The 26,464-nt window shown below is 40.6% G+C and overlaps 1 protein-coding gene across 1 annotated transcript in view; it reads left to right on the top strand.

The window, feature by feature from the left end:
- Nucleotides 1–26,464, top strand: part of Cttnbp2 (cortactin binding protein 2) — a 163,108-nt gene that overhangs the window by 54,309 nt on the left and 82,335 nt on the right. Inside the window, exons 3-4 of the mRNA XM_005388158.2 lie at nucleotides 8,781–9,005; nucleotides 22,929–24,585. Of these exons, the coding sequence (XP_005388215.2) occupies nucleotides 8,781–9,005; nucleotides 22,929–24,585 (1,882 nt within the window). The remainder of the gene's footprint in view (nucleotides 1–8,780; nucleotides 9,006–22,928; nucleotides 24,586–26,464) is intronic.

The raw sequence follows: 26,464 nt of genomic DNA, 5'->3' as shown, positions 1-26,464 counted from the left end.
TCGAGCTGCGGGTTTCGGGCACAGGGAGGAGCAGTGCCCATCTCGTTGTTCATGCGTTGGACACACTGTTGATTCAAACACCTAGGTGTTTTTTGTACTTCTTTGTTTCCCTTCAAATTGATTTGTGCGTGTTCCTGCGTGTTCCTGCCGAAGTGCATCGTGTCAGCCTGGACGCAGCAGCTCAGCATCCCCGTCGGCTCCGTGTCCCCGTCGGCTCCGTGTCCCCGTGGGCTCCATGTCCCCGTCGGCTCCGTGTCCCCGTGGGCTCCGGGTCCCCGTCGGCTCCGTGTCCCCGTGGGCTCCGGGTCCCCGTGGGCTCCGGGTCCCCGTCGGCTCCGGGTCCCCGTCGGCTCCGGGTCCCCATCGGCTCCGGGTCCCCGTCGGCTCCAGGTCCTTGGTACCAAGGTAGTGACGGCTGTGTTGGGGAGCCCGGAGCTGAGGCAGGGTTCCTCCGCAGTCTTCTGAAGTTGGATCTGTATTATTGCTGGTTTGTGCCTCGTGTAAATTTTAGGTGATCAGTGGCTTGGGAAAACATACCTTAAAACATTTGTTATTGTCCAGCTGTATTTTACACATACATGATATATTCTGTGAAGAATCTTGAAACAAATGGATGAAATCATTTCAGGATATGGTCAGTATCAGTGGCAGTACAGATATAGCGTATAGAAAACTGTTCTTGAAAATGTTTCAGTTTTTCTCATTCTTTTAAATTTTGTTTCTTTATATTGACCGGGGGATTGTTGCATAAGTAATACTTATTTTCGAAGTCATGTCTAGCCTTCCAAACTACTCTAAGCATGATGATCTTTCAGTGTAGGTTTTGAGTAAGATTGCTGGGTTGAATATTAGCTCTTCTTGAAGTGACTTGAGGCAAACAAGTGAATCTAAACCTCAGTCTGCTCATCTGTAATGTGTGAGTTAAAATAATTACTTTTCTGGGCTTACTGTCGTGATAAAATGAATAAAAAATCTAGCACTAAATAATAAACCATCAATAAGAGTTATCTTTTATTGCTATTTTTTAAGAATTGTTACAGAATTTTTCCAGCTTTTCTTTTTTTTTTTTTTTGGTTTTTCTCCGGTACCGGGAACCGAACTCACGACCTTGCGCTTGACAGGCAGGCGCTTTTGCCGCTGAGCTAAATTCCCAGCCCCCCCAGCTTTTCAAAAGATAAAATTATCTTAGTTGTAAGTTTTGTCAGTTTGTCTTAAAAGTTACTGTATCATGTTTCGTCTTGTTTTAAATACAACTTACAATGCAAGTTTCAGTTTCTTTTTCCAGGAGGGTTACCTATGTGTGAGTTGGCTGTCCATTACTGTAATAAAGTACTTGATTTGTTTTGTTGTTTTTTTTGTTTTGTTTTGTTTTTTGTTTTTCTCTGGTATCAGGAACCGAACTCATGACCTTGTGCTTGCCAGGCAGGCGCTTTGCCACTGAGCTAAATCCCCAGCCCTTGTAATAAAGTACTTGAGGTAATCACTTTATATGGAGGAGAGAGGTTCTTCTGCCTCATGGTTTCAGAGGCTCTAGGCCATGGTTGCTTTTAGGTATGTGTGTGAACAAAGCATCATGGTGGGAGCATGTGCCCATGTGGCATTACACACTTTTCCTTCATGGTCAGGAACAAGAGAGAGGAAGAGGAGGAGACCAAAGCCCTCAGTCTCACTGAAAGGCACACTCCCGATGGCCCAACCCCCTCTAGGACCTACCCCTTAGATTCTGCTGTCTGCCAGTAGAACCACGCAGAGGACGACGCCCTTAACACGTCGACTCTGGGGCTCCTGCTGGGTCCAGACCGTGCAGCATACCATAGACAATGTTAGATCGGTTAAGGACTCTCTTTTGATCTAACTATGTTTAGGCCAGTTTAATCAGCCAAACAAGGAAAGCCAAAGTAAGTCTGTTTATGTTAAATCTTGTAGTGATAATGGCAGTGGTTTTACTTCCTTGCTTGTGCTTTTTCGAGATGTTATATAGCTTCAGTTTTGATGAAATTACATCTCATTCAGGGTAACTGGACTTCAGAGTTCCTTTACGAGTCTATAATCACACTTTCTTTCTGTCTTCACAATGACTCATTTCCCTGCAATGCATTTTATTCTCAAGTAATTCTTGTACAAGCCAGGAAATTATCTGCACATTCAGCTCTTCCATTTTTTTTTTAAGGAAAGGTCTCCTCAAATCTGGCATGATAAAAATTTCACATCATTTTTTCTGTTACATGGTCTTGTATATGAAATTATTTTTGCATCGTTGATCTTCCCTTACTTATTTTGTAAGAAGCAGAGCCTCACAGGATTCCAGGGCTGGCCCCAGATTCCTGAGCTCAAGCAGTCATGCAGCCACAACTTCCAGAATACGGGACTAGAGACATGTGCTACTGTGCCAGGCTGCTGATATGCGGGACTAGAGGCATGTCCTGCTGTGCCAGGCTGCTGATATATGCTCTAACTAAATATAACAAAATAGCCAGGTTTGGTGGCACGTACCTGTAATCTTCGCACTCTGGGAGGCCAGTGCAGGAGCATTGCAAGTTTAAGCCCAGCCCAGGCAACTTAGCAACTTAATGAGACTCTGTCCTCAAAATAAAAAATAAAAACGGGATGGGTATGTAGCTTGGTATGAGGGTTCAATCCTCAGTACCACATAAAACAAACAAAAATGAAGTACATAAAAAAGTACTCTATTACAAAGTAAGGCATCCTAACAAAGGTGAACTTTTTATAAGAATGTTAAAAGGAATAAGCATGTTGTTTGCTGAAAAGTAAGTAGGGTTTTCAGATGGCGTGGCTTATGCTCAGTTCCACATGCTTCCCTGAATCTAAGCTAAACTCCGAACCTTCTGAGATGAGCGGAAGAGGAGGAGGTGGCAGCCAGGGCCAGTGTCAGTGGGCAGTTACGTGGGGCTATAGGGGAAGCTGTCCTTAGTGGTGAGCGTAACGTACACAAAGGCACAGGGTGAAGGGTGCTTATGATGACTGTGGAGGGCTGTAAGCAGGAAAGTGGCTGAGAGGGTTTCTGTCTCAGATCTGCTTGACAGTTTTGTGGTACACATGTGACAGGTGTTGTATATCATCCACACTGCGAATGTACAAAGAGCCATGGAAAACACGGGGCGGCCCTCCATGTGGTGCCCCTGAAATTGCTGTCAACTGGCTTTAGATTGGAGCGTTAATTGAGTCCTTCTCAGGATCCCCTTGTCCTGTCTTGGGCAGTAGGTGAACTGATCCTTAGCCACCATTTTCTCTAGAATTAGCTCTGCCAGGAGGACTCTGAGTGGCTTAACTTCCACTCCAAGTTTCTGGTACGTCATCCTGAGGTGAAGAGATTTTACTTCCTCCAACTGGGAAAAGAGCCTGAGCTCTTTCTTCAGGAATCTCTGGGTGACATACTCTTATCTTCTTAAGCCTGATAGATGCCATCGTTATCCACTATAAAGCAAGCATGTTATATGCCCTTTGTATGCACCGTGGTTGGTTGGAAGGATGTCATTAAATGAAAGTCTTGCACTTAAAAAGAACTCAAAGCAAAATGGTTAAGAGAAAACTAAGCCCAGGTAGTTTCGCAGTGACTGGTCACTTCTCCTAAATCAGACAGTATGGAGTGAATTTCCTGCTGGCCAGACCAGATATACTTTGTTAGACTATCGAAATGTCATGATATTTTAGACTTGATTGCCCTCTGCTGAGAGTATAGCATCTCCAGCTCACCAGAAGCCTGGCATTCCACACTGGTCGACAGCATGCCCAGTGTACCTGCTGAGCTGGCTGTCTGGGCCTGGCAGGAGTGTGTGCATCTGCACTGCCCAGCATCCTCATGGTGAGGGTGTGGAATTTCCAAGTTGCCTGAGGTTGCCAGGTACGTAATTTGAATAACCAAGTTCTCTCTTCTTCAAGCTGGGTAAATTCATCCACTTAGGACAGGAAATGTTGACAGAGGAAAATTTTCTGCATCTGTCCAGTAAGAGTCAATGACAAACTGGTATTTTTTCTAATACCAGGTATATAAAAATGATTTTAAAATCACTTGTGTAATGGGTCATTTGCCATATTCCATATGAAGAATGCACTAAGAGTTGATTTTAAAGCCTTTTTTCTTCATGTCATGTTCTGTTTTAAACCTTGAATCAAAATAAGCTCCTACCCTGTTTTACAGTAGTCTGATAGAAAGCTCTGGGCAGAGCTACATTTTATGTGTTAGGATTATTTATTCTGTAAGTCTTACTTACAAGCACAGGTACAAAACTCATGTTAGATATGTACATAAACACAGTACATACAGTTAGAGACTACAGTTACTACAGTACTTGGCAATTCTGAAAACAATGAATCTGAGTTCAGAGGTTAGTTTAATATTACTAGAGTACCTGAGGTCTTTGACGTTCATTTTACTGAGATACTCACACTTTTAGGAATTTAAAAAAATGAAATCAGGTTTGCTGTCTAAAAAACTCAAGGTTTCTTAGAGAGTGAACAAAGGTTGCTTCATTTCTCTCATTTTGAAAACTAAAGATAATCACAAACATAATTTCATAGTTAGCAGTAAACACAGAATCACCATTTCTGCCCTCAAAGAAATCTAATGTATGTATCTTAGACTTTATGAAGGTTACACCATCAGTCTGTATTTGCAAAGCAAACTAATTGGCATTTCCATGTGTACGGTCCAATGCCAAACTAATTGGCATTTTCATGTGTATATGAAAAAAATTGTCAGTATTTAAAAATGTCACATGTGACTGTCAGTTAAAACTAGTAATTAAACAAATTTTGGCATATTATACTATATATCATGGAGGACAGTATGATAATTTGAAACGGACAGTGTATAATGATCAAATCTAGGTAAGTAGCATTTTCAACTCAAAAAATTTATAATTTCTTTGTGTTGGGAACTCCTGAACTTCACTCATCTAGTTATTTTGAGATAATTGTTGTGAAACTGTAGTTAAACTTACTTGCTAAAGAACACCAGCCCTTATGCCTCCTATCTGACTGTATTTTAGCGTTGGTTATACAACATCCTGCCACGCCTTCTCTTCCCTGCCTTTCTTAACCTCTAGTGACCACTATTCTATTCTCTGTTTCTGTAAGATTAGCATTTTTAGCTTCACATGTGAGTGAGAACATGCAGTGTTTGTCTTTCTGTGCCTAACATTTTACGTTACGTATTTTCCGATTCCATTCATGTTGCTCAACGTGCCTGGATTTCACTCTTTTTTATGGCTTACTGTGTATATACACTACATTTTCTTTATTCATCTGTCAGTAGGCACCTCAATTTAGTTAATATTTTGGTGTCTTAGTTACTTTTCTCTCATTGCTGAGACAAAATACCTGGCACCTAAAGTTAAAAGGGGAAAGGTTTACTTTATTTAGCTCACAGTTTGTAGAGGTTTCAGCCCATAATTGGCTGGCTCCAAGGCAGAGTGGCTTCACAGAGAACAGTTCATGGCAGGCAAAAAGGAACAAAACAAGTAAGAGACCCTAACACGCATCTTTCTGTGCCTTTTATATTGTATCTAGGGTGCCAGGATTAGGATGGTGCCAAACCAATCAGTGGACTGATTTAGAAATCACTTGCCCTTAATTCTAGCACTGTCCTGTGAATCAGTTACATACTCTAGATTCAGTCATCCCTGAAAAAGCCCCTCCTAGGACCACATGAGGCTTTGGGAGGACATCTAGACAAAAGCTATAACACTTGGCTTTTGTGAATGAAGCTAGACATTTTAAGACAAAACCAAACACAAGAAAAATACACAGAGTGATTGCATACTAGTTTAAAAAAATTTTAACATTTTCCAGCCCATAAATTTACTAGGTAAAACTAGAAGTGGATTCATGATAAATGTATGTACCTCTTATGTTATGCAGAAATTAATTTTAATCCATCCATCAAAAGTTCACCCTGATCTAAGAATAATCCATGTGTTAAGAAATGGCTTAAGGTTTTTTTAGGGGGGTCTTGAGTTATTGGTGTACATCATAACATATTTTTCCTGGGTGAATAGACATATTCATGCAGGCATAGTAATAAAAATGGGTTGTTAAACTGTCATTTGAGCAGGGAACCCATAATAATAAAAAATATGAAACACTGAAGTGAAGACCAAGACGCAAATTTGCAGAAGAAATATTTGAAATAAGTTTTGACCTTTTACCTACATTGAGAATATAAAAACTGAATTGCCAAAGATGGAGGAAGGTTTTCATCAAAGTGTATTTTTCTCCAGAAAACCGTGTGATGGGTCTTGCCTATCTAGTTGCATTTCCCTTCATCTTGAGTGAAGAGAAATGGCTCCAAGGAGGCTATGCAGTCACTTCGTAGCTTTCTTCTGGGGGCTAAGTGGAGGTGGAGTTGGACAAATAGCTACTCCATGGAAGTGAGAGAGAGAGGGCCCTGCAGGGGTCCTGTTGTGGCACTTGCCAGCTTTCATTGGGATAAAGATTCCTGAACGTTTCCAGGGTGGGGCATGGGCATCAGAGTGGGAATGAGAATGGCTCGGGGCCTGTTCGGTAGGTCAGTCTGGAGAGAGCACAGCATCTCCTCTGCTGAAATCTGGATTTGAACTGCTGCCTAAGGAGCGTGTCAGGCTGGCTTCCTGGGCGTTCAGCCCGTGCTGTTGCACAGACCGTTCCCTTGAAAAGGCACCGCGCTTGGTTGAAGGCTCCACTGTTGCCACTTTGAAATTCTTAGTAATTTTTTTAACGAAAAGCCTCAATTTCTGGGTCCTGCAGATCAGGTAATCTGCCCTAAATTTATGGCCTACACAGACAGTTGGATAAAGGGGCCCTCGTAATGGGAGAGGGGCAGCCCTTTAAGAAAGGCATCCAGTAGTTTATGGGAAAAGAATGGGTGTTATGGCAGGCCCCCGAACCAGTCAGGTACGAGATTATAACTTCCCTCACCTCTCCTTCATTATCCACCTGCAGCCCCTTCTGGCCCAGAGAGGTCTAGAGCAGCGTCCAAAGAGGGCACAGAGACTTGATAACAGGGGAGGGAGTGTTCCCCACAGCAGACTCCAGTCCGTGACAGAAGGCTGCCATGGATTTCCAGATGAGCAGCTTGAGACTGTCTGTGGCCGAAGGTGACTGTAGACTTTCATTGAGTAAGAGAGATGAGAAAAGCCGCCGGGCTGTTCAGGCCTTTATCCAGAGATGAGGGAGGAACTACAGTGAGTAAAGGTTCAGAGAAAAAGGAAGTGCAAAATGGAATTGCTTTTGAAATTGTCTCTCCAGTGATACTTACTCAGTGTACAGATTACAGAATTGAATTTGGAGAGCAGGGAACCATCAAAGGCTTTTAACTCATAAACCTTGTTGTCTTTTAAATTTGAAATGATTTTCTGAAAGCTAGCTTCAATTTCATGGTGGCACTGGACTTCTTTTACTTCTTAACCTAACTTGGTAACAGGAAAAGAAACAGTAGGTTTTTCTTGTTTGACGTAGCACTTACTTATCTAGTTGTTACCTTCCTGACGTGTCTAAAAATGGGAAAGTTCAGTTGTTTAATGACTTAATCATGTGTAGTATTTCTTTAGAAAACATACTTTAACATTTGAGAGACTAGGGCTTGGTTTTATTGTAACTTAGACTTCTTTCCAATGGTAGTGACTTGGAATAATTTTTCTGTGTAATGGTTGCTACAAAATGACCTGCATTAGGAAAATGTTACCAGTTTTCTACTGCTGTTATATTTTATGCAAAGCCTGCTGTAAGCTAATTATAGAAAGTTGTATTTAGTATTCATTACAGCACTGTGAAATTAACTTGGTCACTGATGGACTGACATTCAGAATAAGTGAAGTTGCATTCTTTCTTGGAATTCTCTGAACTATATTTACATGGCCTTTAAACATGAGATAATTGCATTTTAAAAATTTTTCTGAAGGCTTTGTGTTTGATCAGACTTTATAAAATACGGATACTGTGTTTTTCTTACATAAAAATTTTTACAAATTATTTTTTCTAACAAATGTTCTTATGCTTGCTCTCTGATTAGAAAAAATGTAGGGAATTTGTTATTACTTAACCTGATTATTGTTTGAAATGTAAGTTCTATAATGATAGAAGTAATTTTATTTTGAACTTTGGCTAAAATTTGTTTTAATTGTCAATATGTCTGACTTTGCTTAATTTTTTTATTTGTGCAAGTTCTTGGGATACAGTGTAATAACTTGTATATAGTGTATAATGATCACTGCTTTTACTTTAAATTGGAAAAGGCTGCACCTAAAATTTAGATTTTTAAGGGAGTTAGGGATTCATGGCAAAAACTAATTTTGTTGTTTGTATTATAAATGACTTCATAAGCGAAAAGTGTGTGAGTCAGTTTTCATCACTATGACAAGACACCTGAGGTCATCAGCTTAAAAGGAGCAGAGATGTACTTTGGCTCGGGGTTTAGAAGTTTCGGCTCATGGTAACGTGGTCCTGCAGCTGTGAGCCTGTGATAGCCGTGTGCATCAGAGTAGGAGTGTGTGGTTCGAAGAGGCTGTTCTGCTCTTGACAGCTGGGAGGAAAAGGGAAGAAGACGGGCCAGGGTCTCAATGTTCCCTTCAAGAGCACACCCATGGCAACCCGACTTCCTTCCGGTAGGCCCCCACCTCCCTGCAGCGCCACAAGCTAGGTGCCCAGCCTTTCCTGGATGGGCCTTTGGGGGACCGTCAAGATCCAGATGTAATTTTGAAATTATATGAAATCATGAAACTTGACAGTGTAGTTCTGTATATTTTTATTTTGTGTTTTAATACATGACTTTGATTTTGTTCTAGGCTCGCAGGAAGGAGGTGTTTATCCAGGAACGGTATGGAAGGTTTAATCTAAATGACCCGTTCTTGGCACTCCAGAGAGACTATGAAGCAGGTGCTGGAGACAAGGAGAAGAAGCCGGTTTGTACTAACCCGCTGTCCATCCTGGAAGCAGTCATGGCCCACTGCAGGAAAATGCAGGAGAGGATGTCTGCGCAGCTGGCCGCCGCTGAGAGCAGGCAAAAGAAGGTACTGAGGCTTTCACACAGTCTTACCTCCACAATGTAGAGTAGAATCAAGAAACCAACTCTGAGGTGGTTGTTTTTAAACACATTTTCAGGAAAGATTGGTAAGTACTTAGAAGTGCTAAATACTGGCAGGATCTGTGTCCCTTTAAAATGTAACTTAAAATGTTTACAGTGTAACTGAAAATGATAGTGGAATTGTGTTTACCATAATAGTGACTTTGATACTTTTTTCAAATACGTATTTTGAGGCTCCATTGACTTCTGTTCCCAGTACAGTAAGGTATGTTCAGTTGCATGAGAGTTCTTTCCAGCAGCACAGCCCAGACTCTGATCATAGCAGCGAGCATCCCAAGGTGACTTTTATCTAGTGCTTATGCAAAATATTTCTTTGCAATTAGAAATTTTTGTTACTTTGCTTTTTATTATTTCTTTGAATAATATAAGTACTTTGAGGAGAATATAATGAAAGTTACCCTGGTAGATATCCAGGGTCACTGTGTGTCATTTTAAAGTCCTGGCTAGTGCAAGCTCACTTGGGATCTGCTAGCCATGGCAGCTGTAAATCTCCAGACTCCTGTGTTCATTTAATACAGCCCCCTCTCTCCACACTCATATGTCATGCACTTGAGCACCAAGTTTGAGAAAAACTTACTGTGATCAGGCTAAGAAGTTTCAATTTTGTCCTTCTAATATGCTGCTAAAACTATTGCTTCCTTTATTAGAAAAGAAAGGGAATCAGAGAAGCTATTGATGTCTGGCATGATTAGAATTAAAATTAATATGTTTTCCTCACAATTATTGAAGCATAAATTGAAATACTTCTTCCAGCTGTCGTTCTAAGAGAATCCTATCTCACACTTAACACAGGGTAGACAACCTGAATGTACGTACTGTAAACATTTATGACATTGCTGTTAAACGTGTCTCTCATTAACACGTGAATGCGAGTGTGCTGGTGCAGGTGTTGAATAAAAGCAGACATTTTCCTCATGAGGTTACATGGTAGAAAACTAAAGCTCTGCCTAAGATAATAAAGAATGAAATTTGCCTGCATGGACATACGGCAAAATTAGTTTTACGCTAGACTTTGCAAACCCTCTACAAAGCCCTGCAGACAACCAATAAGGTCTCTTGCGGTTTTCAAAATATCCCACAAACCACATAAATAGAAGCCAGGTTGTTTCAGCTGATGTCACTGGAACTCATTTGTACATAGAATGTGTTTCAATTATGTTCTTAATGTATAAAATGAGCTATAGCATAATATTTCTGATGGATTTTATGCTGTATTCTCAAAAACCAAGAAGATATTTTGCTTTAATACATAAAATTTCAGGCTTTGCTTAATTTTACTTTACTTCCACATTTTTTTTATCGTTTCTTTTTAAGGTGAAAAACAGGACCTATTTCTAATTGAATCAAAGATTTTATTATCTAGTTGATTTTAAAAAACCAACTTACATCCTGTTTGCTTCTGAATGATTGGGTCCTTTCCAACTTGGCTGAGAGTGAAAGGAAATTGTTTCTGTCCTATGGCCCTGGCTCCCACATATAACAGGGATACAGGAATTCTTATGGCCAAATTCATTGGCTGTGTAGTCTCAGTGAAGAGTCGCTTTGACACTGTGCTGATTTTTTTCTTAAAGAATATTCTGGTAGATTAGAGTGTGTGAAAAGGGTTACAGTTTGTTTTCCTACTCAGTATCTTTACTTATAAAGAAATAACACATCCGCTGATAGAAAGCAAAAACCTCAAAGTCATCTTTAATAACGAATTATCTGTTACCTTTAGTCGCAGAAGTGGTTTTTAACCAGATGTCCTCAGTTCCCTGTCATAGAGTAAACTGCAGCTTTAGATGTCTGCAAACAGGAAGGAAAAATAAACCCATTATTTGAGATGAGCCCCATTCCTTACATCGCTGCCAGAGCAAAAGCCTGGGAAAGCAAAGGTCCCGGTATCTACAGTTCAGACATTGAGTGTCTAACACTGGTGCATCTCTTCAGTAATTCTGAGGCATTTGGCTTGCGTGCAGCTCTGGCTGGCCTCTGCAGGCGGGGGAGAGGCTCCGTTCCCATTCATGTGTTGACTCCTGCTGATACTGCTAATGGGAGGGTTAACTGTTTGGTCATTTGTGTGCCAGAGAAATTTGGGCAAGAGTCAATTTGGCAAATGGTCTGAGCCTGTAAAACCACTTTGAATATGCTAGTGAGTAATCATCTTAGGGAACTTTGCCTCCAGGTAATCTCCTTGTTTTGAGCCAGCAACCCAGGGTGAAAGGTGTTTTCTTGTTTTATTTTGCTTTATCTTGTGCATCACTTTTTAATAGACAGTCTAGTTTAATGTATTTGAACACTAGGAAAGAAGTGTATACATTTTCAAACATGTTATTCAGACTTACAAAGTGTCACTTGTGGCCCTGAAATAGGAAGTTTGAACCGAGCCTTTAACTATAAGAACCCATAATGATGATCACAGTATTCAGTGAAAAGCCTAATAATAGCTGTGTGTGTTAGATACAGCCTTTTGTAGGTGGCATCTCCGTATAATTAGGTCAGTTCTTGGCAGTAGAGGGTTGAGTTTAGCCATGGGAAGCCAGTGCTCTTTGGGTTAGGTGCAGAGGATGTTTACTGACTGCCTTACAGAAGCAGTAGCCCAGCACGGAGGGAACGCGAAGAGCTCAGCTGTCACCAGCCAGTGTCAGACACATGTTCTCTGCAGAGCTTGTCTACAGCACTTAGGGCTTGTGCTGAGGAGAGCTAGAAGCTGCTGCTCACCCCTCAGCCCTGCGCATGCCAGACGGCACCCCGCATCAGTGCTCCAGTCCTGAGTATGGCTGGCTTCGCGTCTCTCATTGCCTGCTAGAAACCAGTGTGTGTTATGGGACTGGCGGAGCTGGGGCTGCTCTCCTCCCTCACTGCATGGACGAGCAGGAAGGGACGCTTAGACGTATGCAGAATCTAAGACAGAAACTTCTCCTAACATATGGAAGGAGTTTCTACGGCAAGATAACTGAAGAAATGACACTCGGAAAGGGAAATTGTTCATTTAATGTGCCTTTTTCTTCCTATAATTATTTACTGTATTTTACGCTGCCATGTATATTCAGTTGTCTCTTTCATTGTATAATTGTTACATTATCGCCTATATAAATACCTTTTAAATTGCTTTCCAGAATTTCATCCAAGAATAACGTATTAATCATCTATAACAACATTTTTAGGAACAGTACTTCGCATGTTTTATACGATACACGATAATCTTGCGATACACAAGATTATTTTAGCCCATTCCTAAGTATGTAATTCCTAATGTATAATTCATTGTTACATTTCAAAATGCGTTTCCGTCTCCCAGGAGCATTTCAGAGCAGTTATTAATGGGGAGCTGGAGACTTAGGTCTGTGACTCTGAGCTGAGATTTAAGGATGGGGCAATGTGCCTCAGCCATATAGAGAGATTCCCTGAGAGCCCCTGCTTTCAGGAACCTTCCCTCCCTTAGTGCACAAGGTTGGAAGGAGAGGGCTGATCAGAACTGCAAAGCTCAAACTGCTGAGCAGTGCCTACAGGGCATTTGAGATAGAACAAAAAAATAGTCCTTTTATATGTCATATTGTTATATGTTTGTTTAATAGAGTTGAACAGTTGGGCATGGGTGACCAAGGAAAGACAAAGACAGAGTTGGGAGAACAATAAGGAATGTTCTTAAATGTCCTCAGAAAATTTTGTGGTGTGAAAAACATACTCTCCGCTTTCTCATTTCGTAAATGACCATAATTACTTTCATTTCTGTTTTCCACTTTGAATTAGAGCTAATTGCCTTTGCATTGCTGCTCTGCTCCCACCTCCATAGCTTTCCCTTCCTTGTGTGAAACCTGTTTCGAGACTCCTCGTTCATAGCTCCCAGTCTGGATGCTATTCCGGGAGCTGCACACACTTCCTCACTACCAGGGAAGCTGTGTTCGTTCCTTCAAGTGCTTTTACACACTTGAAGAAGTGTGGTATTTTCCAGTGCTTTGATATTTCCGAGTGCTTCAAGTGCTTTTACACACGGTTCAAACTTCCTATTTCAGGGCTACAAATGACACTTACTACAGATACAATCCCTTTTTTGCAGAAGGGATTGTAATACTACTCTCAGCAAAATTGCCCTCAGTCCTATTTGAAAATGATTGTGAGTAGGTGATATAAATCAGGCAATAATATAACAAAGCAGAACTCAAGACTGTGTGCACTGCGATTCCTTTATCATTTAGTACGGGATTCTGGTATCTTACCTCTGCAAAATTCTTACAATGTCTGAGAACTGGAGTTCATGAGTTTTGGTATTTTTAAAAAATATCTGGCGTTCCTTGTGCATAACCGGCAGTTGAGTTGATTTTTTTTTTCAAAAGGCTATTTTAAATAGGCTTGTAATAGAAGTCTATGAACATTACTGACATTAGATCATTCAAATTTAAACAAGTGCATGTTTATACTCTTATTGTGATGACCTGAACAATCCTTACACATTTGTTCATGAAAATACTAAAGTGAGGCTACCTTGTCAAAGGTAGGAAAAGTCAGTAGACTCGAAGGACTCCTGGTGGGGATGAGAAAGGGGAGGTTTTAATATCTGTATACACTAATTTCTATTAGTTCATTGAAAGAAACGATGCTTATAGTGTTTGATCAGTTTTGCATGCCTGTATCTGGTAATCTGAGCAACTACTTTGAAGATGCAACAATATGAAATGTTAACAACCATTGTTAATTTCCTATCATCTTGTTTTGAAAAATTTTTTGTTTTTTTTTTTGGTCTCTCTCTCTTTTTGTCTCTGTAAAATAAAAAGTCCAGACAGAGCTTTAAGGAGTTGTCTAAGATATAATATGCTTACAGGACATTTGTTTAGCATAGGCTGTGCCCTGGTGAATTAGCTCACTTGGTCTTAGGATACTGTTTAGTAGGTATGATTATTACTTCATTTTGACCTAAACAAAACAAGGCCACAGGCAGTTTGTAAAACTTTTTTTTAACAGATTGGAGCGCAGCAGCCTGCCTCCAAAGTTCACACCCTTAATCACTCCATTGCGGGCTTCTAAGAGCTGCGCTGCACGCGGAGGACTCTTGCTCCTCAGACTGGGGCACTTGATGTTTGCTGCCCTCTCTCTCCTTAGTGGTAGACAAATTGTAAGTCCTCAGTGTCTTAGATTATGTATAGTTGTGTTTTTTCTTTATATAATTTACTTAAAGTTGAGGGATACAGACCTCTCAACCTATGCTGGCGAGGAACTAACGGCTGCAAGCATGTTAGGCAGATGCCCTGCCTCTGAGCTACACCCGTTCCCAGGGATATAGATTTAAACACTTTGTCCCAGTGGCCCTGTGATCAAGATAATACCTGCAAGTTGACAACACACACGCGCACTTGCTCATTTGAATCAAAGATCACTTCTGACACTTTTATGTTAATTGTGTGATTGATCTGAGTTTATGCTTCAAAAAAGGCTGAGTGTTCAAGAGGCAGTCAAGATACATTACTAAAGGTCTTTGCAATTAAAAGTATAGGCTGCTGAAAAGATTTCGCTTAAAATGGGGCACTTTTGCACATATTATTTAGAACAAAAATGAGGAAGTGTATACCAATGAGTAAAGACTTCAATCTGGTTGTTGTATACACTGATGGTTTGGGAGACTTACTGGGCTCATGAAACTTAGTCAAATTGGGGCTGGGCTTTCAAACAAAGGGAAGAATTCCCATATAAACTTACCATGTGAGAATATTTTTTTTTTTTTTTTTGGTTTTTCTCCGGAACCGGGACATGTGAGAATATTAAAAGTCATATTTCATCACTTTATTCTTAAGGACAGATTGTCTTCCTTCAGTCCTGTTTGGTGCCTGTGTCTTGAAACCTCTTGTTGGCTGTCTTTTCCTCATTGTCAGCTTTGACTGGCTTCCCATGGGAATGCCTTAAATCTCTAAAAGTCCTGGTGTTCACACTCAAACCACCTCAGTCTTCCCTCTCTCTGCAGCTGTCTCTTGATGGGATTCAGACATGCCCTTGTGGATGAAGTAAAGCTCCCTCATTATGTAAGAAAGCCGTTTGTCCTTGGTCTTCATTTTTATTTTGTGACTTTGAAGAGATTCTTCTTCATATTCAAATGATTTACAGTAAGTTTCTTGTACAATGAGCTTTTCTTCTACTGTAGATTTTCTCCAATGTGCAGCTCTTTCCAAACTGATTTAATTTGCTATTTATAGAAAAGCTTCTGTCACACAGTATCAATATCTCTTTTGGCTCATCTGCCTTATTTTTTCCCCTTCTCCCCAGTAAACATGAACACAAGTATGTGTGCACACACACCTTTTTTCTGAACAGTTGGAGAGCAAATTAGACGTTTTTTCTTTCTAAGTATGTGTGTATTTCCTAAAAATGGATAATCTTTCATTAATCACGTGCAGTTTACAAAATTGGGATATTTATTATTCTTTTTTAATCTAATTCATACATTCTTTGATATTTCCCAGTTACCTTTTTAGCATCTATCGCTTTTTCTTCCAGTTCAGGATTATGCGTTGCATACAGCTGTCAGATCTTCTAAGTTTCCCTTTAACTTAGTTCCTCACCTCTCTCTTTTTTTTTTTTTTTTACTTTGATATCATCTGAAGAGCACAGGCCAGGTATTTTGTAAAATGTCCCTCACTTGTGCAGTGTGTCTAGTGTCTCCTAATCATTGGATTTGGTTGATAAATTTTGTGCAGGAATACTGCAGGAGTGATGCAAGTCAAAAAGCACATGATTTTGATTTTTTCCCAAACCGAACCACGTGACGGGACACTGACCACCTGGTTAAGGTGTTGTCTGCCAGGTTTCCTCTGTGCAAACCAAGCTCATAGTCTCACATGAAATCGCGGGCAAAGGAAGAAGTTGGAGAATGTTTAAGGCGAAGAAAAATAACTGCCAGATTTCCAAGAGGGATCCCAAGTGAGGGGCCCTATGGCATCTTGATTTAAAGGTGCTTGTGGGTAAGTGGAGCTTGGGGATTGCTTAGTTGTTGAATGGCTGTCTGTCACAGGTGGCCCTGGATTTAAAGTGACCAGTTAAACTCAAGTTCTGTGACACAGTTATCAGCATGTAGGATTTAAAGGAAAGTGGGATTTTAAAGAGAAGCCAGTTATCTTGCATTCGTGGAAGCTCGGGAATGTAGTAGAGGGGGACTGCAGCTGCCTCTAGCAAGGGTGAGCCTGCATGCCGTGCTGCCTCACGAAGTTCACTCCTGGTCCAGAGGCCTAGTGCGCACTGCACTCGCGTTTCTTACTGGTGTGTCGGTCACCCAGTTCCGTCTCAGGCCCTCCCGCTAGCCAGCTCCCGTACTCACAAGCTAAGTAAATGAACTATTTTCTTTCACACTAGTTATTAGGTCCCTTGTGACATTAGTGACTAACTTGTTGAGAAATAATTTGAGATTCTGCAAATACCTTGTTATCCATTAAATATTCCCCCAATAGTTTTATAATCTATTGATAATCCCAGCCCCACAATGCCTTCTACCTTTATTATTAACATTCTGTTGTAAATAACAGCTTTTCTTTCTCTATTCAGTTTTTTATTGTTTACGTCAGTGTGGAGTCATGGATTCTCACTCAGAATTACAAATTACTGTCAGGGTTTAAATGCTCAGAATTGTCACAGATTTGCCGTTGGGAGCTCTCTGACTCTGGCTCAGTTGATGTATTCCCATCATTCTTTGGGCAGGTCTTTACTTTCTTGCAGAAAGCTGTTCCAAACTCACCTTGTTTTTCATCCAAACTCAAGGAATCAGTTATTTCTTCCAGGAGTACTAGTTTCTTTTGTAGTAGAGAATGGTATTTACAGCTAGAAATTCATGGATTTATTGTATTCATAGACACATCTCTATTTTATCTGTCTCTGTGTACCAGACCATGAGTTCATGGTGCTGTTGCCATCCATGTTTCTAACCTGAATCCATGCAGTATATTCTAGTCTTTGTATGTGATGCTTTCGTGCAACAGTGAGGAGCGCAACTTCTGTTTACTTTAATATGTTACTTACTCAAGCACAGAATATACAGACTTGTTTTTAGACTTGTTAATCTATACCTGTGTTTAAAAAAATAAAAAAATGAACATGCAAGCTTGAAATTCAATATCTGATTAGTTTTTAAAGAAAACATTTACGTGTGTCATAAGTACGCAAATGGAGTGAGTTCTGAATGTGTGTACATCTCTGTAGTGAAGCCCTAACAAAATACAGAATATTCGCGTTGCTCGAGTTTGCAGAGCACCTCCCCATTTAGTCCCTTTCCTGACTCGGGCAGCCCCTGAACACTGCTGATTTTTTCATCATGGGTTAGTCTTGCCTGTGCTGGAACTTCAGGTAAATGAGAACTATAGTTATAATAAGCCTCCAGTGCAGGAGCTGTACCTATCCCAACTTTCTCTTTATCAAATATATGTTGCCTATTCTCTGCCCTTTGCATTTCCATTTTTTAAAAAATGAGTTTGCTGATTTCTCCAAAAGTTTGCAAGAATTGAAATTTCCTTTACTATGAAGACAAATTTTGTGAGAATTGACAAGTTAATAAAATTTTGTCTTCTAACCTGTAATGTATTTCTACATTTCTTTAGATCTTTAATTTTTCTTGGCAGTATTTTATTGTTTGCAGTGTAGTATTGTTGTGTCATTCATTGGTTTTATTCCTAAGTATTTTATTTTATTTTATTTTATTTTATTTTTTTTTTTTGTGGTTTTTCTCCGGTACCGGGAACCGAACTCACGACCTTGCGCTTGCCAGGCAGGCGCTTTTGCCGCTGAGCTAAATCCCCAGCCCCAGTATTTTATTTTTTGATTAAAATATTTTTCTACATGTTTGTTACTAATATATGGAAATTCAGTTGATTGTATGTTATAGTCTATGATCTTCCTAAATTACATATTAGTTCTACCAGTTACTTTTTATATTATATTTCATTTTCTAGGTAAACATGTTATATATAATTTGAGCACATTTTGCTTTTCTAGATTGCCTGCCTGCCTTTTCCTTCCCACACCTGCATCACTGCAGGGACCAGAACCTCTGTATGTAAGCATTAAAAGAGGTGGTAACTATGGACCTCTTTGCCTTTTCTTTTTCTTAAGGGGAAAATACTCCATGCCAACCATTAAGTATGATAATTACGCTGTTTTACAGGTACTCTTTATCTCTTTGAATTGGCATTCTATTTCTTACTGAAAGGTTGTTTTATTAGGTTGTTTTATTATGAATGTGTTTTGAATTTTGAAAAATGATTTATCTCCATCTGTTGACATAATAATGGTCTTTCTGTTCTCCTAGTGATGGCTTACATAGCTTTATTTTTTAATATTGAATCAATATTAATTTCTTGAAATACTTTGCTAACTTTCAGAGATATACAGTATAAGGCTCACTTTGTTGGCTTATGAACGTATCTGACTTAGAAACAATTCTGGAACAGAACTTGTAAGTCAGGGACTTACTATATTTATACGAATTATATATGCTATATATGTTTCTATATATGATTTGAGGGGAAGGGGACCATGCTAGGCATTGAACCCAGGGCATGCACATGCTAGGGTAGTGTTCTAGTGCTGAGCAATATTCCCAAGCTTTTTCATTTCATTTTGAGTGTGAGGATCTTGCTAAGTTGCCCAAAATAGCCTACAACTTGTGATCATCCTGCTTCTGCCTATCACATGGCTGATACTACATACATGCTCCATCAGGCCCAAGTGGTTTAATGATCTTAATTGGTTTTATTTTTATTCTACAATTGGGCAACACTTCATTCCATAAAATAGAATAAGTGTTTTGATAGGCTTAGTAGAGGAGTTTCATTTTATAAACAGAGAAAGGCTAAAGAAAGTAGAAACAGAGGAACAAAATAATAGATTGGTCGTTTCAAAGTTACTTTCCTTATAACAAACAGGGTCAGGGAAACAGAACAGGGAAATAACTGATTAGTTAACATCGGGTTATGTCAGGTGGCTTCTTTTGTGTAAGTATTAAAGCAGAGGAAACGTCTTCATCATGTTAATTTATCCTGGCCAGTTTGAGAAACTTGGCTGTTACCGCTCTAATTCTGACTTCTTGAAAGGTCAGATAAATAGTTTAGTTTCATCTTGATGGTGTGGAACTGTAGTGTGACTCTGTCTTAGCATAGAAGCTTTTCCCAAAATAATGGCCTCCTATAATTTTTAACACATGGGTCTTTCATTTGATACTATAAAGTTATTACTACTACACTCTATTTTGCAAATAAGGGAACGTATACAACCAATCTTTAGAGTACTAACTTCAATTTAGGATCAAAACTTAGTACTACATTTTAGTCTTAAGCCCAAAGTCTTTGTCTCTGGCCAGAATGGTCAAGGAATATTTGTAATGTAAAAATTATTTTTGTTGGCTCCAGTGGTACATTCCTGTAATTCCAGCACTCTGGGAGGCTGAGACAGGAAAATTGCAAATTTAAGCCCAGCCTGGGCAATTTAGAAGACTCAGTCTTGAAATAGGGGGGGAAAGCAAGGGTAGGGATATGGCCCCGTAGGAAGGTCTTAGATTTAATCACCTGTGCCCCGCTCCACAAACTAAGCATGTAACTTTGTTTCTATACTGACTGGAAGAATTTTGTAAAGAGCAGGTGCTCAGTATTTATAAAGAGCAGTGTAATAACTGATAGAGCAAGTCCCAAAGGTGACATGAAAGAGTGAAGTTAATTGCTGAGGGGGAGTCTAATGCTGAGCAGATGGCAGCCATTCCCCTCGGAGTGAACAGAGTATAGGCGGGTTGGTAAGGCCCGAATAAAAGCTTAGGGAGGAGACCCCATGCTGAACGAGCGGGAGTGCGTGAACCAGTGAGTTTGGGTTTTCTTGGTAAAGGAGCCTCTGAAGGTAGACCACGGTCCTTGAGTGGTCATTGGATGAACTTTTGGGAAAGTAACAAAGGTCGAAAATACCCCTGTGGTAAGTAGTAAAAGAAGCTAAACAGAGGCATAGTGATTGATGCCTGGGGTTTAGAGCTCAGGGGAGTTTGGTGCCATGTCTGTAGTAGGTGTACCCTTCAGGCGGTTTTCTGTATGCTCTGCTGTCTGTAGGATTAAAAAGACGTGTCAGTCTGAGAAGGGATTTATGTGGTACAAGTGATAGAACAAAAAAGATACAAGAGAATTATTGGTGCTTTATGGTGATAGAACTTTCTATGTAAGTAACAGATTAATTGAGTTGTTCTTTGGCTGGAACCGTCTTTTGTATTTGATTCTGAACTAGAAGATGAAAGTTATTTCAAAATACGATGATCCATTGTGAAAGAATACCATTGGCAAGATGTATGAGATAATGAAAAGAAGCTTGAAACAAGTAGAACCCTGAGTGATTGCCGCGATTTTGACCATGTTAGCTGGGTGGCATGAGAGGAGTCACTGAGGTGACCTCTACTTAGCGTTGTGTAACGAGCGAGGATTTGAAATTCTACAACACACATTTCCCACCTTCAGAGGTAAATTAGAAAACTCGTATTTTAAAAGTAAGCTGAAAATTGACCTAAGTCATGCTTCTACTTACATTGTCAGGAGAATTCTTTAACATAAAATGTATTACATTTTCTTAGTAGCCCTAACTTTGTACGCACCTTCTTATGGAAGTCTATGACTTGGTATAGTTGTAAGAGTTAAATATGCTTTAGCCAATAAGAGGTCAAATTTTCTGTGAAGCATCCATACAAATAAAATACACATGCTCTTGTTCCCCATATCTTTCCTAATATGCTTTATAAAGTCACTCTTACAACTTTATATAATGGAATAGAGTGTATGCATCATTTTTCTTGAAGAATTGTCTATATTTCTGATCACCTGTTTATGAAACCCACCCCCAATTGCTGTTCAAAAACTTCTTCAACGCAGAAAGCATCCCCAGCTAAATAAATAGTATCTCTGAACCCTAGCTGGACGGTGACCCAATTTAATGTCTCTCTCTTCTGTTACTGATGATTGGAATCTGACTTCAGTAAATACTGGCTCTCATGGGAACATAGTGTATGTTTACGGCCAGACTATTGCAGTAAAGCAAATATTGAAATAAATAACTGTTTGATCTTCCAGTGAGTTACATAAATGTTCTATTAAGACTATACCGTAATCTTCTAAGTGTAAATAGTATTATACTCTAAGAATGTACATAATTTAAAATATTTTTACTGTGAAACAATGCTAAGGATCATCGGAACTGTTGGGAAAATGACCTGTAGACCTGCGTGGTGCAAACTGTTGGTTTGAAAAAAAAACCCAACCGTATCTTAAGCACAGTAAAGAAGAGAACAGTGAAATGAGATATGCCTTGTATTTCTTTTTAACATGCAAAGGAAAGAAAAGGGCCTTTCCATGTCTCTAACGTGCTAGGTCTACTTTAACCTTTGTGAGCCGTCAAGCCCTCTGTGGACCACAGTGAACGTTTCTTTATCTGGCCGGAGGAGCCAGCCTGAGAACTGCGTGGCAGCTCTAGATGTAGCCTCTGTTCTTCATAACCTCAGTGAAGACATGAGGGAGACGTGAGAACACCCCGTATTAGGGTAGTGCAGCGGTAAGCTGCTGCCGCACGCCCAGAGCGCCCGTCAGTGCTGGGAAGTGTGATGTTCCTGTGGAGTAATGCTGGCTTCTTTCATGGATCGATTCATTCAACAACTTGTTAAGCACGGCTGTGTGCCAGCTGCTGTCCCAGGTCTTGGAACCATAGCGAGTCACAGTTCCTGGCCTCAGGAAGAGGCTGTGTTCTAGTAGAGGCGGGTAGGTACTGAACATGAGTGACAGGTACAAGGGAGGAGGCACTCTTCTCAGGTGATGGCGGCGGGTAGTGGGGCAGAGGTTGGAAGGAAAGAAAGGAGCCAGCCTCTTGTGCTATTATTATTATTATTATTATTATTATTATTATTATTATTATTATTATTATTATTTTAAGAAAGCCCCATCTGGAGAGAGAAAGATTTTTAAAAGCTGCCTGTTTTGGTCAGTCAGTTGAAACATACTTCTTTTCTGGGAAGCACTAATGCTGGGTACCTATGGTTTGGTGAGCAGCCAGCACCTTTCTGTGAAGGAAACATTGATACAGCCTATCCCTGGGCAGTGTGGTGAGTAGGGAAGGCCCCGCTGGCTGGTCACTCTTGGTCTGGACAGGAGCATCTTGCGAAAGTTCGGAGGTGTGTGGTGGAAATCTAGGAGACAGGCCTTTAAGGTCAAAGGTCAAAGGTCCAGGATCATGTTCAAGAAGTACTAGGAGACCAGAGTAGCTAAGTGAGAGAGAGCAGGATTGCAGAGACAAGGTGAGACTTCCTGTTCACCAACTCTGATTACCGTTATTCTAAGATAATTTCTTAGCTCTTTAGATGTTCAAAAAAACTTTCATATGTGATTTCATGGTTTCCACAATAATTACAAGTCCAAAGAAGTTAATTTATTCAGTTAAGTGGTACAACTGGTGAATATAGGAGCTTAGAATTAACAAAAGTCCTTTTCATGATTCTGTACCTCAAAGATTAGTGAGTATTTGAAAGCATTTAACCTTATAAATTTCACCAGTTCCCTCACAGAATTCTACTTTTGCAGACATTGAATTCACTAAATTCTGTGCTGTGGCTTGAAGTATCTGATAATTCTCCTCTTTTTATGAACTTTAATAGATTAAAACAGTTATTGTTGTAACCTGGATATTTTTCACAAAGCTATTTTATAGCTGTTTTCTCATTGTAATAGATGTTTAAGACATTTTTATCACAACACATTTCGAAAATGTGACATTATTGCTAGCCCAAACTGTACAGTGGTTAGAAAATTAATAAAAACTTCCCCCAAAAACCTCTTAGATGAAAAGAATATTGTATATTAATCTGCGTTTCCCTATGAATGTTTTCCAGCTGGAAACGGAAAAGCTTCAGCTACAAGCCCTTGAGCAAGAGCACAAGAAGCTGGCTACCCGCCTGGAAGAAGAGCGGGGCAAGAACAAGCAGGTGGTCCTGATGCTGGTGAAGGAGTGCAAACAGCTCTCGGGCAGAGTCATAGAGGAAGCCCAGAAGCTGGAAGAAGTAATGACCAAACTGGAGGACGAAAAGAAAAAGACAAATGACTTGAAAGAGGAACTCTCAGCGGAGAAGCGACGAAGTGCAGAAATGGAAGCTCAGCTGGAGAAACAACTCTCTGAGTTTGATACTGAGCGGGAACAGCTTCGTGCCAAGCTGACCCGAGAAGAAGCACACACCACTGACCTCCAAGAAGAGATCGACAAGATGAAGAAAATGATCGAGCAGCTGAAGAGAGGAAGTGACAGCAAGCCAAGCCTTTCCCTCCCACGGAAGACGAAAGATAGGCGTTTGATTTCCATATCTGTAGGCACGGAAGGACCTGTGGCTAAGTCTGTTGCTTGTCAGACTGATCTGCTGACCGAAAGCACTGACCATGGGAAGAAGCTGCCTTTGAACGTGCCTGTCAAGCCTTCTGCAGGGAGTCCCCTAGTTTCTGCAAGTGCAAAAGGAAGTGTGTGCACCAGTGCCCCATTGGTCAGACCCAGTATTGACAGGCAGGCTTCCCACGGTGACTTGATCAGCTCCTCTCAACCCACTCTCCCACCTCCAGGTGCAAGCAAAATTGAAGAAAACGGACCGAGCTCTGGCTCAACCCCTGAAGTAACAAGTAGCACACCCCCGCTTCCTGGTAGCGTACCCCCCACTGCTGCTCAGACATCAGGCACAGCTCCCCAGACCTACTCACAGCCTCCACCTACGCACAGTTTACATTCACCATGTGCCAATGCATCTTTGCATCCAGGCCTGAACCCACGGATCCAAGCAGCTAGATTCAGGTTTCAGGGCAATGCTAATGACCCTGACCAAAATGGCAATACTACCCAAAGTCCTCCATCAAGAGATATCTCTCCTACCAGTCGTGACAACCTAGTGGCCAAACAGCTAGCTCGGAATACTGTGACCCAAGCACTGTCAAGATTTACAAGCCCTCAAGCAGGTGCTCCCCCTCGTCCTGGAGCACCCCCTGCAGGGGATGGTGGCACCCATCCTCCAGTGGGTAGAAGCAGTTTAAAGACTCCCAGTATACCACGCGTTGACAGAGGAAATCCTCCTCCTATCCCTCCAAAAAAGCCAGGGCTCTCCCAAACTCCTTCTCCACCACACCCCCAACTCAAGGTTATTATGGATAGCAGCAGGGCCTCAAATGCAGGGGCCAAAGTTGATAACAAAAGTGTGGTTTCACCTCCCTCCAGTCTTCCACAAGCGAGCAGGGTAACAAGTGAGGAGAACGCCCCTAAATCATCCTCCCCTCAGCTGCCACCAAAACCGTCCATAGATCTAGCTGTGGCACCTGCAGGCTGTGCAGTTTCAGCCCTGGCCACATCTCAGGTGGGTGCCTGGGCCGATGGATCCCCCGGACTGAGCCCACCTGCATGTTCAGACAGGTCCCTTGTCGTCCCCACAGCCATTGCCCTTCACTCTTCCATAAGCCCTGTTAGTGCCTCATCCCGTAGGCCAGGTGCCTCAGACAGCCTCCTGGTAACAGCATCAGGTAAAGGGATTGAAATCTTATACCCTTCTAAAGAATGTGGCCTGTCTTCTCACTTGCCTTAATTTTCTTCACATTGCTTTCAAACTTTTTTTTAAATTTAATTTTGTTTTCTGATTTCTTTCCTCCTTTTAGTAATTTTTTTTAAAGGCTCCTGGGTATGGTGATTCATCTTGCTCTTGAATTGAGATTTCATTACGCTGAGTGCTTTCTTTAAAGATAACCTGAAGATAGTGATTTGAAGCACATGGAGACTATTAATTTAGAGTGACTAAAGCATTTCTATGAGTAGAAAGAGTATCTCTTCTTATTAAATATTTATCTCACAAAACCTCAATATTAATGGATCATGATCAGACAGTATGTTTGGTTCTATCCCTTTGGGACTTTACTTTTTCAAGTCAGTACTTTCTGAAATATCAAATTGATCAGGTTTGTTCTATAATGGGTATATTCCGAGTTTTAATATTCATTTCATGCTAAGGTTTACTATTAATCGATGTTAAGGTTCTGTTTTTACCTTCAGAAACAGTGTGAATGATCACATTTATAGTTTATTTCAAAAGCCATTCATGCTGTTGTAAGCTGTCGTCTTCTAGCATTGAGGACAGATGGATCGTATAGCACGTGAGCTATTTTATAAAAGCTTTGCATTGCAGATGTACTTTGTAAAGTCACTGAATCTGAGACTGTTAGGAAAAGAAGTAGATATTTTTCTCCTTCTTGTGTAAAGTATTAGAGGAAGGATACTCCTTTCTGCCCCTTACTAGGGACTGAACCCAAGGATCTGAGCATGCTAGGAAAGTGCTCCACAGCACACCCTCAGCTCTTGTTCTTTTTGAGGCAGTGCCTTGCTAAATTGCCCAGGCTGCCCTTGAACATACATCCTTCTGTGTCAGCCTCCGAAGTAGCTGGGTTTATAGGTATGGGTTGTTGCACTCAGCTTTAAAACAAGCATTGCTTTTTATTGCCATGACTGAATTCATTTTCTTTTTTTCTTTGCAGTGCTGGGCATCAAACCCAGGACCTAGTATGTCCTAGGCAAACATTCTACCACTAAGCTGTTCTCCATCCCTGCTGGATTAGTCCTTTGTTGCACATCTGTGGCTGTAAAGTAATGATACAGCATCAGTCTGTTGATGTTTGGAGAAATGTTCTACTGTGTGATGTTAGTGGTTAGCAAATATTACTGCTTCTAAAGAGAGGAAAGTTTAAAAATTAAGAGAAGATTTAAATAACATTTAAAATGTAGATGGGAGAGTGAGAATTTTAAAAATGGAATACTGTACTTATTACTATGAGGTAATGAGATCAGTACACCATAGTTTAATTATAAGCTGTGTCCTTGAAATTAAGCCCTTGGAAAAGCTTTGTACATATTTTGAGGTGCAAAATTAAGAATTAGAAATAGCATGGGCTTTGCAGTTACTCAGATCCATGTTGGAATCTAGATTCTGCTATTTACAACTACATTTGCGTTGACTTTTCTCACACTGAGCAAGTTTTCTCTTCCTTTATGTGGAGCTTAGACCATTCCTGGCGTGGGGCAGCTGTTAGGAACACATCCTATCACAAGTCAAAGAGCATAGCGTTGAGCTTGGACTAGCCCAAGTAATCACTAAATAGAGGTGGTATTGTTGCCTCAGTGATACTGTCGGCTGACAGCGTTGTGTGGTACCTTTACAGGTATTTGACGTTTTTATTCAAAATGGTGTTACTGAACTGGACAGCCCTTGTCATGGTCTGAGATAATGCTGGCTGAGTCTCAAAAATTAAACCCACCCTAGAAGAGAGGGAGGGTTGGAGAATGTCCCATAAGGTCTTTACACTCAAAAATGTGGGGAGCAGTGGCTGTGCTTTGACTGCACATGGACTGTAAAGT

The sequence above is a fragment of the Chinchilla lanigera genome, unplaced genomic scaffold (assembly GCF_000276665.1).
Source record: "Chinchilla lanigera isolate Chin_1 unplaced genomic scaffold, ChiLan1.0 scaffold00031, whole genome shotgun sequence".
NCBI classification, from domain to species: domain Eukaryota; kingdom Metazoa; phylum Chordata; class Mammalia; order Rodentia; family Chinchillidae; genus Chinchilla; species Chinchilla lanigera.
The sequence above is the reverse complement of the archived record's forward strand: the minus strand, read 5'-3'. Positions and strand labels throughout refer to the sequence as shown.